The sequence below is a fragment of the Bos mutus genome, chromosome 9 (genome assembly GCF_027580195.1).
Source record: "Bos mutus isolate GX-2022 chromosome 9, NWIPB_WYAK_1.1, whole genome shotgun sequence".
Lineage (NCBI taxonomy): Eukaryota > Metazoa > Chordata > Mammalia > Artiodactyla > Bovidae > Bos > Bos mutus.
This window is the reverse complement of record NC_091625.1, coordinates 101,105,344-101,119,750: the sequence shown is the minus strand read 5'-3', so window position 1 is coordinate 101,119,750 and position 14,407 is coordinate 101,105,344. Positions and strand designations below refer to the sequence as shown.

Below are 14,407 nucleotides of genomic sequence, written 5' to 3'. Positions count from 1 at the left end.
TCCTGGCAATCTTGATTCCAGCTTGTGCTTCATCCAGTCCAGCATTTCTCATGATGTACTCTGCATATAAGTTAAATAAGCAAGGTGACAATATACAGTTTTGACATACTCCTTTTCCAATTTGGAACCAGTCTATTGTTCCAAGTCCAGTTCTAACTGTTGTTTCTTGACCTGCATACAGATTTCTCAGGAGGCAGGTCAGGTGGTCTGATATTCCCATCTCTTGAAGAATTTTCCACAGTTTGTTGTGATTCACACAGTCAAAGGTTTTAGCATAGTCAATAAAGCAGAAGTAGGTGTTTTTCTGGAACTCTCATGCTTTTTTGATGATCCAACGGATGTTGGCGATTTGATCTCTGGTTCCTCTGCCTTTTGTACTCACCCTAACAGAAAATAAATCTGATTCAATGAAATGATTGCTATTTCAATTCTCAAGGGCATTTCTTTTCTTCTTTAATATTTATTTTGAATAGATAGCATATGTTCGTTGTACAAGTTTCAAAAGGAACAAAGGGTACTCAGAGAATAGTTACCCTCCAATCTTTACCCCCTTAACATCCTTAGAGGCAGCCATTGCCAACATTTCTCTTGATCTTTGGAAACACAAATTTATATACTTTGTCTCTATGCACAAATGAGTAGCATACTACACACAGGATTCTGCACCTTAATTTTTTCCTATATATCTTAAAGATCTTTCTGTTAGCACAAGTTCCTGTGTCCCACACTGAGGCCAAACAAACATAAGCATTGGCATTTGGAGGAGAGAAAGGTTTTCTGCAGGGCTAGGCAAGGAATTAGGTGGCTAAAGCCTTAAAAAAATTAAAAAAACCCCAAACTTCCTGAAAGGTTTTGGCAAAGCACTCTGAATAGCAAGGTATAGTGACCACCTGGTGCACAAGCCTCTGACTGGCTGATGGTGAGGGAACAGGGTGGTGTCACAGGGGTTACCTTTATCAGTCTTTGGCTCCATGCAGCCTGGGACTATATGCTCACGGTAGTTAAATCTTCCTTATGGTGGGGTGTTTTCATATCTATAAAGCAACTCCGGAAATGTGCATCAGATACTACTATCTGGTAAAGCAGAGAACCGGGGAGGCGGGGAGGAAGGCCGCTCCCCAGGAGGCCCCACAGGGTCCTGCGGGCTGTATTTTCATATCAGAAGGCACAGCCCCCTTACCTTTTAGGCATTCCGTGGAAAGGACGCAGGCCTATTTCTTTGACTCTGTCCCTTTGGTGGCTATGGAAATCGTTTCCCATCCTCCCATATTAAAAATAAATAAATAATAATGGTGTTTACATTCCAGTTGAAGTCTTTGCCAGAGATGCCCCAGGGCCTCTTGCCCGCCGCCCCTCCCTGCTTTCTCCCCACCAAAGGCCTTTAAATTGACTCATTCCTCCACCGTTTGGGCCAGTGTAAAACATTCACAATAAATACAAACCAAAACTCAGAACAGCCGGGCGCTCCCACGTCTACCTCTCCCCACGGCTCGCCCCGCACATGGCTCTGCAGCTCCGGCGTCGGTCCTGAGCTTGTGACCGACTCCCCTGCCGGTACAGAGGGCGGCTTCTGGGCATGCCGCCTTTCCGGGGCCTGCGGCCGCTGCAAAAGCCCACGAGAGGCGGGTAGCGAGCCCCTGTGGGCGGCGAGAACAGACCCGCGAGCCACGAAGCTGTCACTTGCCGCCGGGCGCGCGCCCGCTCGGCTGCCTAGCAACCGCTAGCCAATCGCCGCCGGGCCCCGGCCGTTTTACGGCAGCGGCCCTCCCCCTCCCCCCCGCGCGCACCGCCTCTGAGGGGCGGGGCGGAGGTGTGCGGCGAGCGCCAGCCAATCGGCGCCGCCGTCTCGCGCTCAGCGCCCTCCAGTAGGCCGAGAGCCGGGCGGCGGCCGTAAGGCGGGGCCGAGCTGTCGTGACGCGCGCGGGCGGTAGGGTGCGGTGTCCGCGCTGTCCGCTTCGCCGGGTGTCATTGGGATCCGAGGAGCTGCGGCGAGGGCACCGCGGGCAGCTAGGTGTCCGGCACGGCCATGGCAGGCGCGCTGGTGCGGAAGGCGGCGGACTATGTCCGGAGCAAGGACTTCCGGGACTACCTCATGAGGTGACGAGTCCCCCCGGGGCCGGACCCTGGACGCGCAGAGGACTCCGGGCTCCGGAGCGGATGGCGCGCGTGACGAGGGGCGCCGCGGGCAGCGGGGCGGGCGGGAGTCCGGTCACTCCTGAGGTGACGAGTCCTCCGGGACCGGACCCTGGACGAGTCCCCCGGGGCCAAAACCTGGACGAGTCCCCCGGCCGGACCCTGAACCCTCAGAGGGCTCCGGGCTCTGGAGCCGATGGCGTGCGTGACGAGGGGCGCGGGGCGGGCGGGAGTGCAGTCAGCCGAACAGGGTCCCAGGGTAGCGGGCCGGCGGCTGAGGGGCCGCGGCGCAGGGGCCTCCGGACAGTGGGGCGCAGGTGGAGCCCCGGCGCGGGCGAGCGCTGAGAGCCGGCCGGGTCCGGCGAGGGGGGCCGGGGCTCCGCCTCCCGGCACCTGCCCGGCAGGTGTGCGGCGGGCGGGCGCGGGGAGGGCGCGCCCTGGAGTCGCGCGGGGCAAGCGGAGCGGCGGGGGCCAGGGCTCCTTCTCCGCCACAAGGGCACCGAGCCCGCCGGGTCGACTCGTCCTTCGCGCTTCTCAGCCTCAGGAGGTCAGGCGTGGGTGGGAGGGAGTCATATCCAACACAGTTTTACAGACGAATATTCTGCCAACCAAGCGCACGCTTTTTTACATGGTGTTTTCCATTCCAGGTAGAAAGGGCTTTGGCGGGATGAAAGGCCTGAAGACACTTTCTGTATTTTAATTCTATCTCTAGCCTTGAGACGCCTGCTTTGTATTTCAAAATGTTTCATAAAACTTCAAAGCCGTTTTATATAGTTTATTTGGGGGCTTCCCAGGTGGCGGTACTGGTGAAGAACCGGCTTGCCAGTGCAGGAGACTAAAGAGGTTCAGTCCCTGTGTGGGGAAGGTCCCTTGGAGGAGGGCATGGCAACCCACTCCAGTATTCTTCCCTGGAGAATAATTTTAAATTTTAGTTTTTATTTGTGTGATTTTCTTAAATCTAGGTAAATTGAGCTCTGCAGTGTTTTCCAACAGTTTAATATAGTAAAGAGGTAAAAGACTTCCCTGGTGGCTCAGACGGTAAAGCGTTTGTCTACAATGCGGGAGACCCGGGTTCAATCCCTGGGTCGGGAAGATCCCCTGGAGAAGGAAATGGCAATCCACTCCAGTACTCTTGCCTGGAAAATCCCGTGGACAGAGGAGCCTGGTAGGCTACAGCCCAGGGGGTCACAGAGTCGGACACAACTGCGCGACGTCACTCACTCACTCAATGACAGCAAAAAGTGTGACCATCCATAGGGTACGGTATGAAGGCAGCTTCACTTACCAGTAGAAATATATATATAATTTTTAAAAATTCTGAATCTTATTGCAAATACTGTTTACTTCTAATTTTAAAGATCAGTAGGGTAAGAAAAATAATTTTCTGCCGTAAATTTGGGATCAAGAACTTCACTCTTGTGTTTTCTAAAAAAAAAAAACTTTCTGTACTTGTATAGGACTGTGGTTAATTAAGATAGATGTTTAGTACTGTGGAGTACAGTATTTATCAGGTTAATATCCTGGAAAGTCTGAGCAAAGTTGTCATGTGAGGCTGTGTGCTTAGTCCCTGCAGTTAAGTTTCCCTATGGCTTCAGATACTACCTTAGGTTTTATTGATGTTTTCTCCTGTGGATGAGCCTTCCTAATAGTTAAGGACAACTAAAGATAAAGCTGTGTGGTGTAATTAAGAACGAAATCTTATCCACATTAGAAATATGCTGGGGATCACCTAGGAAGAGTTTGTAGAATATATGTATTTTCAAGGAAGAGAGTTAGCCCACTTTTCTAAATTTATATTTTTTCTACTAGATAGGTGTCTGAGAGCCAAGCATTTCAGTTGAATGCTTTGATGTGTGTGACCTTTTTTCAGAGGTTAAGTTCATGTACCTTTAATGTTTGTATAACTTCTCTAGCATTGCTTTCATTGTATTAAGCTCCGACTAAATGAGGAAGAGAATCGCAGCATCCAGGAAAGTGCTTCCGAAGAATGACTTCAGGCCAAGGTATCCCCAGCAGTCAATCCCAGTGGACTTTATTTACCCCATCTATGAAATGGGCTTAATCACAATGTCCTGTCTCACTGGGTTGTTGAGAACATTAAACCAGATGAGGGGTGTGAAAATAGTTGGAAACCCCAAATCACTGTGTATTTCTATTATATCTTGCTGTCTTTGTAGCAGAAACATTTTTAAAAGTTTCCTGTTAGGGGAAAAGTTAAAATCATAAATGTGGATTTTACTGAACAGAGCTTGAGTCTATGCACCCTATACACAACAAAGCCAATCTCCTGACCCGGCATGGTGGGGAAGGAAAGTGCCGTGTTTATTGCAGGGTCCCTGCAAACCACGAAGGGGCGGCTCATGTTCAAAAGACCCAGACTCCCAGATGACTCTCAAGAAAGGGTTCTTAAAGACACGGAACAGAAGAGCGAGGGCTGCAGGGTGTGTGACCAGCTTGTGGACTTCCGACTGGCGGGTGGTGACGTAACCAGGTGATTTGGGGAATCTTAATGACAACCTTCCAGTTCCAGCTTCTCATGGTGGGAATGTAGTCACCACCCCCACCATGGGTGGGGTCTTTGTTCCTGCAGAACAGCTCAAAGGTCTGTTAGACTGTTGTGTGTATCCCTTTAGGAGGAGCTAGGACTTGGTTTGTCACTGAAATATTGTTTACTCTTTCCGTACTTTTCTTGCTGCCATTTCCTTCTTGCTGTGTTTCCTCACTTTCCCCATTAGTAACTGCCTGAATCTGCCCTTGGGAACTTCAGGAAGGCCTTGGAGATTAAAGCCCTTTTCTGTAACAAGAAGTGGGGGCGTGGAGGGGCTTTTGTACCCAGAAAGCCCTTACAGGGTCCCCCTCATTTTCACAAGGTGTAAAGCTGTGTATTTTTACCTGGAAATACTTTTGTGGACTGAGCGGAGGAAGCGAGCGTCCTACTGGGTTTGTTTGCTCTGCTGTTCTTGGCAGCAGTGGGATCTCATGCCAGCCTGCCAAGCGGTGACTGAGGACAGGTTTGAGGACTGGTGTCGAAAGTTTCACCAGAATCTCTTGTATTAGCTTTCCCCAGACAGACAGACCCCTCCCCAGGGCTCATCGGGGGCGTTTCCCCTGTCCGCTCTTCCAGCCCTCCTTACAGCCCCCGCTTTGCTTCCGGAAAAGCAGGTGAAGCAGTAAGAGGACAGTTTCATATTCTCCTCCAATCAGAAATGGGGTTCTGGGCCTGCTCATCTCGTCAGTTCGACATTCTTTGCAATCCTGGACGACTCAAGAGCTCCAGCCTTCTTACAGCCTGCCAAAGGGGTATAGAGGTTTTCCAAAGTAAAGCTGTTGTAGAGTTTTAAAGTCATCTTACTAACGACAGAGCTGACGTATGCAGCAAAAATTCAAAATCATGTTTCACATAGATTATAAACTCCTGTCAGTTACATTTTCTGAATAAGATTGAAATGCCTCTCTTACTGAAGTGAATTTTCAAGTGTATTTTAAAATGTTGATTTTTTTTTTTTTTGGTCAAGAAACCTGAGTTGAAAGAGCAGGCTCTAACCAAAGGCAGTGTGTGGATTTTGTTTGGATCTGGTATGGATGAAAACAGCTCTAAAAGGCATTACTCGGACAACTGGGACATCAAAATAGGGTCTCAGTGTTAAAATCTTAAGAAATTGCAATAGTCTTGCTGTGTGCGCTGGTAGCGTTACTGCGCTTAGTGCTGAATTTGATGATGGGTTTGAATCCGAGCCCCGTTGCTTCCAGCTGTGTCGTCTTGGACAAATTTCTTGGTTTTTGTGCTTCGGTAACTGTTTGATGACACAGCATAGTGCTGTGTATACTTACCGAAGGAAATGTTCTATTAACATATTTTTATGAATATTCCGTGCTTAGTCCCTGGGTTCCTGGTACTCTCCTTTTGGTGCCTTTCAGCTTTCCTTTCCCTGATTTCTTCTTCTTACCTTAATGAAAATGTTGAATCAAGAACTTTCTGGATCTCTATTCTGTTATCTTTTTAAAGAAGAGTAAACCATTTCCTCACATACCTTCTCAGTGGAAAGCAAAAGAAGATAGCTTTTTGAGGGGGGCAGGGGGGTCGTCTTCTCTCATTCTCCCTCCTGAATTAAGAAAACTAAATTTGAAGGAGCAGCTAAGCTTGGAGATAGGATGTGTGTTTTGTGGTCTGTCAGTCTGTGCATGTTTATACCAGAGATGTATCCCCTTCCTGGAGGAGTGAATGGATGTGTATGTGACATACGTTCAAAGGAGGTCTTCTTAAGTAAGCCTAGATCATGAGTGTTAGAAAATCAGTGTATCAGTCAGCATGCTGTTATAAACCCCAGGTAAGTTGGGTGTTTGCAGTGAGTATTCTCCAGTTAATAAGGTTTTCTATTCTGTTAATTTTAACTTCTAAGCTTCCAGGAGAGCTTTAAGAATTTATACTTAATACCCAAGGGAGAAGTTGCAGGGGAAAACAGAAATCTTTCCAAATAGAAAAGAATGTTACAGCTGAATGGTCCTCAGACATCAGATGGTCCAGCGCTTCGCTGGCCTTACGGGAAAACTAAGATCCAAACCACGCAGAGAAGTTGAGACGTCGAGAGCCTCTGGACGCCCAGGTTGTGAAGCCAAGACAGGAATGTCTGTTTAAGATTTGGAGGGAAGCACTTACGCACAAGACTGGTTTTGAAAAGAAGGTGTCGGTGCTGTCTCTGCACTTCCTCTCCTGTGTGTGTCTCCCTTCTCTGCCGGGAGCTTCCACGCCCTGCCCTTGGCTTTGCTTGCCGTCATGTAAATGACCTGCACACACTTTCTGAGGCTGAGTGTTGAAGCAGAACTGGCCACAAGAGTCTCTTTTCTCCCTTCCAGTTTAGTTTTGACCAATTGAATATCACACATTATGATTTGTAAAAACTCCCTGATTTTAACTTGAAGTAGAAAATCAGGTAAAAGTTGGTGAGAATAAATGAAATGGTGATCACCATTTTCAGCCTCTAAGAGAGTTGCGGTCTAGAATATCTCAGAATCTTACTTTTCTCTCAGGAGCGATACAGACAGACTATGCTAGGATCCTTTTAGTACTGCATAAGCAAGTTATAAATTACCTAAATTACCCAGAGTACTTGCAGAGAAAGCTAACAATTACTGTCAGTAATTTTAGGAAAAGGAAGCAAATTGGCAGCACCCAGGAGACTTGTTGAAAATAAAAATGGGTGTGGGACGGACCTGGGACCAGATGAGCAGCATTCAGATAAAGGAGGGACAGAAGGCAACGTTTATTTAGGGTGGTCCTGGTCCTCCTCCTCTGTCACCTCCATTATCATTCTGCTTTTTTAAAAAAGTATTTATTTATTTGGCTGTGCAAGATCTTTAGTTGGGTCAGGTAGGGTCTTTGGTTGGGGCAGGTGGGATCTTAGCTGGGGCAGATGGGGTTTTGTTCCCTGACCAGGGATCGACCCTGGGGCTCCCTGCCTTGGGAGTGCAGAGTCTTAGCCACTGGCCCACCACGGAAGTCCCTCCATCGACATTCTTACCTGGTTTCTCCTTCACGAAAATGCAAGGTCAGGTGAACCGGGAGAACCTGTGTCTGTTTTGAGGGTGTTTTGTTCTGTTCTGAAGTGCAGGCGCGTCCCGAGTGGAGAGAGGTGCTCTCCAGTGTATGTCCCTGTCCCCAGGCGCAGTCTGTATGCTTTTAGGTGTATCTTTCTTTAGAACAGATATTCACACATCCTGGGAAACTTTTCTTTTCTAGTTTGGCCCTGCACCAGTGTCCTTTTAGATTTTTTGGCTGATAGTTGATTCACGTTTTGGACAACTCTGACGCAGAATTAAGAGACGTTGAGTTATGGATTTTTGTATTTCCCAAAGATGTTTAGAACAGTTTTATTCTCAAGGTCGTTTTATAATCATTAAACCACTATTAAAGTGATGTGATCAACATTATTTTTGTGATCAGCTTCACATAGGACTTTCATACGGAGCAGGGAATGGTGGCAGAAAGTAATTCCTCCTTCACATTCCTCTATGATCTGCCCTAAGGTCGCCTGTTGTAAAATAGGGTAGAGTTTGAACTATTGTACAATCCAAGGAGACAGTTCTGAATTGAAAACTGAATTATCAAGTTGACATTTTGGATTTTAAGAACTACATCTTGGAATATTTTTGAAATAATTTGTAGGGGAAAAAAACCAAACAGCCATTGGTCATTGATCGATGAATAAAACGCCTGTGTTCAGACCCTGAACAGACGAGAGCAACCCCAGAGGTGACTGCAGCCTGTAAACGGCCAGACCCTGCCCTGACCGGCTTAGGACATTGCTCCCCAGTAAAGCCCTGTGCTCAGATGGGACCTGCTTGTTCCCCAGTGGAAATGGCGTCTGTGAAAACAGCTCACTTACCTGTGAAAGACGGGCTCCTTCTAGGCTGGTCGTACTTCATACTGGAAGCTGCTTGAAGGGTATTGTCAGCACCTTTGGCAAGTACTTTCATGCTGAAAATTAGAACTTCTTGAGCCCTAACTCGAAACAACTAGAGGAGGGACCTCCCTGGTGGTTCAGGGGTTGAGACTCCGCTTCCAGTGCAGGGCGCGGGTTTCATTCCTGGCTGGGGGAATCATGCGACATGCCCAAGAACAAAAGGACAAGATGAGTTCTTCGGATGTGACTGTGTGTATAAAGATTTTTATCGTTTTATTCCAGTGATTCTTTCAGTGAAAGTGAAGTCGCTCAGTTGTGTCTGACTCTTTGCGACCCCATGGACTGTAGCCTACCAGGCTCCCCTGTCCATGGGATTTTCCAGGCAAGAAAATGGAAAATCTGGAGTGGATTGCCACTTCCTTCTCCAGGGGATCTTCCTGACCCAGGGATCAAACCCGGGTCTCCTGCATTGTAGACAGACACTTTACCGTCTGAGCCACCAGGGAAGTAAGCTGCATTTTAATAAAGTTGGCCTTAACAGAACTATTCAGCTATGTCCTGGAAAGAAGAACTACCCTTTCAGCAATAAAAGTAACTTGACATATTTCTGAATGGCATTAGTTTTAACATTCAGGAAAACAATTCACTTAACATTGAAAGATTTTTCTCTTTATTCAGCAAACATTGTCTGAATGCCTTGTGAATGCTGGCTGTCACTTGGACCAGAGTTTCAGTCTGAACAGATATAGAATTACACGCCTATTTTTAGGGGCTTATGTTCTGGCGATAGCCTGTTAGTCAGTGAGAGTGGAAAGTTCGTTGTGGATAGAATTCTGCAGCACTGTGCTTCTGTCCAACTAGTTGTTCTCAAATGTTCCCTTGAAGCCCGTGCTGTCCAGTCTGAGAGCCCCCAGCCCCAAGTGGCCGTGGAGCTTGTGGAGGGTGGCCAGTCCAGGCTGAGGTGTCCCGGGAGTGTTGGCACCCACTGGATCTCAGAGACTTAGAGTCAAAAAAGAATGTAAAATGCCTCATCGTGAGGTTGTTCTTGATTACATGTCCAAATTAAAATATTTTGAAACATTGGAATAAATAAGGTTAACCCCTGTTTTTCATTTTTGTGAACATAGCTTCTAGAAATCTTTAACTTCCTTATGTGGCTCCTGTGTGTGACTTGTATTATATTCTCATTGGGTAGCCTGGCTTTAAGGATTAAGTTTATTTTTGATAAAATTAAGGTTTACTTTCGTTAGGTCAAGGTTATTGTTAGAAATACCACTAAATCATCTTTTTTAAAAATGTGATGCTTGTGTTGTTGTTCTGTTACTGAGACGTGGACACGTGTGCCGTTAAAGAAACTGAAATGTTTCAAAGCATCTGATCTTTTTTTTTTTTTTCTTCCCTATGTCTTTCCTGTCCGAACCTCGGCGGCTCCTCACGAAATAGTACGGTAAGAGCCTATCTCTCCTTCGCTCAAGGCTTCTGCAGACTTTGTGCCATAGCAGAGTTATGGACAGGAAATAGCACATCCTGCCTCCATCCTGCAGGCCTCAGGCCGGGGGCGCCTCCAGTGCCCCCTGGGTCCTTGGGCTCCTCTGGACGCTGACTTCCCTAGAGGATCAGCACTGACCTACAACCATCTGCAGCACAGGCCAGATGTTACTCCAGTGGACAACTGGAGTGACAACTGGAGCCTCGTACTAGATAGAAAAGATGGATTCTGCAGTTAGATAATTTCGTAACTAGTGTTGAAATTACATTTACCGTTTATGTTCTTTTTAAGAAATGTATCTTAGGTATAGCTCAGTGCTTATAACCACAAGTGTATATATAGCCCTTGACTTGCAGAACCCTGTGTCACATGACCCTACACTCAGGCCAGTGAAACTGTGAGCACTGCCGTGTGACAGGAAGTCCCCGGCCTGCCTCAGGTTTCAGATTCACGCCAAGGCCTCCACTGTCTGGCCACAGCGGTGATGCAGACGCCTGGCATGGCCGAGCCCCGCAGGGAGCCGTGTGCGTGATGTGTAGCTCAGAGGTCGCTGAGCAGAGCAGAGTGATGGGAAACAGTTAAACAGCAAGTGATGGCAATAGACTGACATGGTAAAAAAAAGTGGAGAAGAAGATGATGTGGAATAAAGTGAGGGGCCACAAGGGAAGGACAGGCCCCGCCCTGAAGTAGGCAGGTGAGGAGGGGGAGACATTGTGTCACCAGAGGTCTGGAGGGTGAGGAAGAAGGGACACGGCCAGCCCCCATCTAGACACCGGAACTAGGAAAGCTTCAGCCGTGCGTATCTAACAGAATCCAGTCTGAAAGCAGGACTAATTAGCCACCCCAGCACCCCAGAGGTTCTGTGCAGCAGCCGTGCCTAAGTCACGGGGTCCGTAACTCAGACGTGGACGCCACAGTTCCCAGCATGATGGAACAGGACAGCTCTGACGCTGGATAGCTTCTCAAGGCATGGCCTCGTGCTTGCGTCAAGCATATCATGCAAACATTTCAAAGTATTAGATCATGACAAACGTAATTCTCATTTATTTTTTTTTGCATTTCCCTTTCTCATTCTTAGGAGGTTTTGAATTTTAATGAATCTTGGTCAGTATTAAAAAATGCAGATCTAGAAATGTATTCTGCAGTCTAAATTTATCTTAAATGCTGGGATAGGCAGAAATAAAGCACTGCTTAATGTTCTGATAACCAAAAAGGGTCTTTAGCCAATGACGTGTGGTTTCCTTCACATTTTACTTTTATTTTTTCGGCTGTGCCGCGTAGCTTGTGGGAATCTTAGTTCCCCAGCCAGGGATCAGACCTGGGCCTCCCAAGTGAGAGACTTAGGCCTAACCACTGGCGCCAGGGATTCCCTCCTTCATACTTTCAAGTATTATTTGCAAATTGTGCATAAATAAGACAAGTTTTAGTTTAATAGGGAAAGCCCCTGGGCTTATTTCAGCCTCAGAAACTAAATTAAATTGGCTGTCACTGCTGTTCAGCACGGACAACTAAGTCTTGGTGCCCTGTGATGGCTGTGGTTGCAGGTAAGAAACGGTTGGTCCATTTTCTAAGTACAGGTTGCTACTATTATTTTAAAAGTATTTTTCAATCTTTATTTCATACTATCTGAGGTTCCAAGTATAAATTTTTTGGTTCTCTGATCTGAATATGATCATATGAACTGAAAGCAGTTTCTTCCCTTTCTAAGTTATTTTCTTCAGAAAAAGTATGCAACTTAGGGTCTGTATTTTAAGAGATACTGACACATATCTTAATGAAAACTTGAAAAAAGAAGTTCTGATAGATTTAAACATTGCAGAGAATAGTTCTAACAAGGTCTAAGTTCAGTTGTGGCAAGACTGAATTATGCAAGAAGTTGATCTCATTTGAAAATTCTCTAAATGAGATCATCAGAGATTACTTAACTGTCACCTGGAAGTTAGCAGGGACCTTGGTAAAGTGCCTGCTCCTTTCGGTTTGGGGTCTCACCTGTGAGAACTGCTGGTTCATAGGCCAGTACTTCCACAGCCCAGCGCCTGCCTGCCTGGTAACCCAGGGGTTAACTGCACAGTTCGCGTTACCATCTAAGGTAGAAGTTGCAGCTGTTCATGGCTCCATCTTCACTTTTCCTCTTCTTTCTCTCCTCATTTTTTATAGCACTTTTGGGGCCCAGTAGCCAACTGGGGTCTTCCCATTGCCGCCATCAATGACATGAAGAAGTCCCCAGAGATTATCAGTGGGCGGATGACATTTGGTAAGGACGCAGATGTGAATAACTGGGAGGATTTTTATGTATAATTATAGCATGATACAGCTCCTGCGTACGTTTCAAGTTTGTTGCCCCAGATACTGCAGTCACGTTAGAAAGTACCACAGAGCCTGCTGGCTTCGAGAGACCTTACGTCACACAGAAGGGAGAAACTGGGCTCCTGTGTTTAGAAGAATTTGTTAGGGTCCTGTCTGCCTTTCAGATTTAGTACCCCAGTTAAAGAGTGTGTCCCTCTTGAGCTTTATTCAGAAAAAGTATCTTTAAGTTTACTTGAAACTCTTAATATTTGACTGTAAAACATATTGAGGGGATTAAATGGCAGGTCTTTCAGATAACAGACTATAAACAATTCTGCTGCTGCTGCTAAGTCGCTTCAGTCGTGTCCGATTCTGTGTGACCCCATAGACAACAGCCCACCAGGCTCCCCCGTCCCTGGGATTCTCCAGGCAAGAACACTGGAGTGGGTTGCCATTTCCTTCTCCAGTGCATGAAAGTGAGAAGAGTGAGTGAAAGTGAAGTTGCTCAGTCCTGTCCAACTCTTTGCGACCCCATGGACTGCAGCCTACCAGGCTCCTCTGTCCATGGGATTTTCCAGGCAAGAGTACTGGAGTGGGGTGCCATTGCCTTCTCCGTAAACAATTCTAGGGGACAGAAAAGGAGCTCAGAACTGATGTCTGCGCGCTGACTTTAATAAACAGCAGCGTACCCAGCTGCGGGGCAAACCATCTCATGAGCTTCCCGTTTGCGGAAGCATGCAAAGGTTGTAGCAGAAGAGGCTCTTGTGTTGAGGCAGTCGGCCCAGCAGCCCTCGATCTTGGCGGCTGTCAGTCACACTCTGTCTTGCGTGTCCTGACAGCCCTCTGCTGTTACTCCCTCACGTTCATGAGATTCGCCTACAAGGTGCAGCCTCGGAACTGGCTCCTGTTCGCCTGCCACGCCACCAATGAAGTAGCACAGCTCATCCAGGGAGGACGGCTGATCCGGCACGAGTGAGCAGACCCCTCTCACCCTTTGTGCTTTGAGGAGCTGGGCGGAGTGGAGCAGAAACCTCTAGGGTGTGGGTGTGGACAGAAGTGCGTCCGCAGCTGGGGAGACTTGATTCAGAGCAAAACTATGCCAAGAATTTGAAACAGTGATTGGGCGGTTAATACAGCAGAGTGAAAAGTCACTGATTAAAACAGGAACGTTGGCATGAAGTAGGAGATCACTGTTTCTGTAAAATCCTGACTTGAAACACGGGTACACCAAGCTCTCCATGCCCTTTCTTAAAGCCCTCCTGACCTTTGAGGCTGGTGGAGAAGTTGTTTCCTCACTGGATTTTGCCTTGTGCTTCTTCCCAGGATGTCTAAAAAGGCATCAGCGTAACAACGGGAGATGAAGAACCGGCCTTTGAAGGGACTGCATCGCCAGCTGCTGTTGCCGAGTCACGGATTCCACCATCATGAATAGTCTTGCTGAGGAAAATACGCGGAATGCTATTTTTACTAACCGGACTATTTTTCTAGACATAGCAGAGTCCCTAAACCAACTCTCTGCTGCCTTATGAGTACTGAATATTTTCTTCTCTTCAGAAAGAGTAGCACAAATATGCAATCAATTTAATAATTCTCAATGAAGGTTTTATCTGCAGTAATATGTGTATTATCTGTAAGAATATACTTAGTGAAAAACTGAAGAGAACAAAATTTGTAACCATTAGCATTTAAGTACTCAGAAGGCATATCCTTAATGACCATGACCCGGCTGACAGCTGGCCACATACCGGAAAGCACATTGCCAGTGTTTGAAAAGCTATTTGTACTTCCGTGCAGTGTGTATATTGAAATGCTGTAAATTAATGACAATAAATGATTTAAATATTTGTGAAATGAGTATGATTAAATACTTTGCTGTGTTTGTTAAGAAACTGAAGAGCTGTTTCCCAGAAAGGACACTTACAGGTGAAAACTGGAGCTCCCTGAAAGTGGGTGAGCCGGCAGTGGGCAGTGACAGGCCGGGGCCTGCTTCGGAGGGCACCCCCGGTCCCTGCTGCTCATAGTGCCCTCTGCCTTGTGGGCAGGCAATGGAAAGTGGGTGCCCCGGGCCTGCACCTGGACCCTGCCGAGGTGTCCTGGG

At 47.1% G+C, this 14,407-nt stretch overlaps 1 protein-coding gene across 1 annotated transcript; it reads left to right on the top strand.

Annotated features, from left to right (window-relative positions):
• The first annotated feature begins 1,904 nt into the window (after positions 1–1,904).
• MPC1 (mitochondrial pyruvate carrier 1) lies at positions 1,905–14,160 on the top strand. The gene is made up of 5 exons (XM_070377015.1): positions 1,905–2,097; positions 3,620–3,623; positions 12,181–12,277; positions 13,149–13,281; positions 13,633–14,160. Exons 1-5 carry the CDS (start codon positions 2,027–2,029, stop codon positions 13,655–13,657), a joined length of 330 nt encoding a protein of 109 aa, XP_070233116.1. The 5' UTR covers positions 1,905–2,026; the 3' UTR covers positions 13,658–14,160.
• The last annotated feature ends 247 nt before the right edge of the window (positions 14,161–14,407 follow it).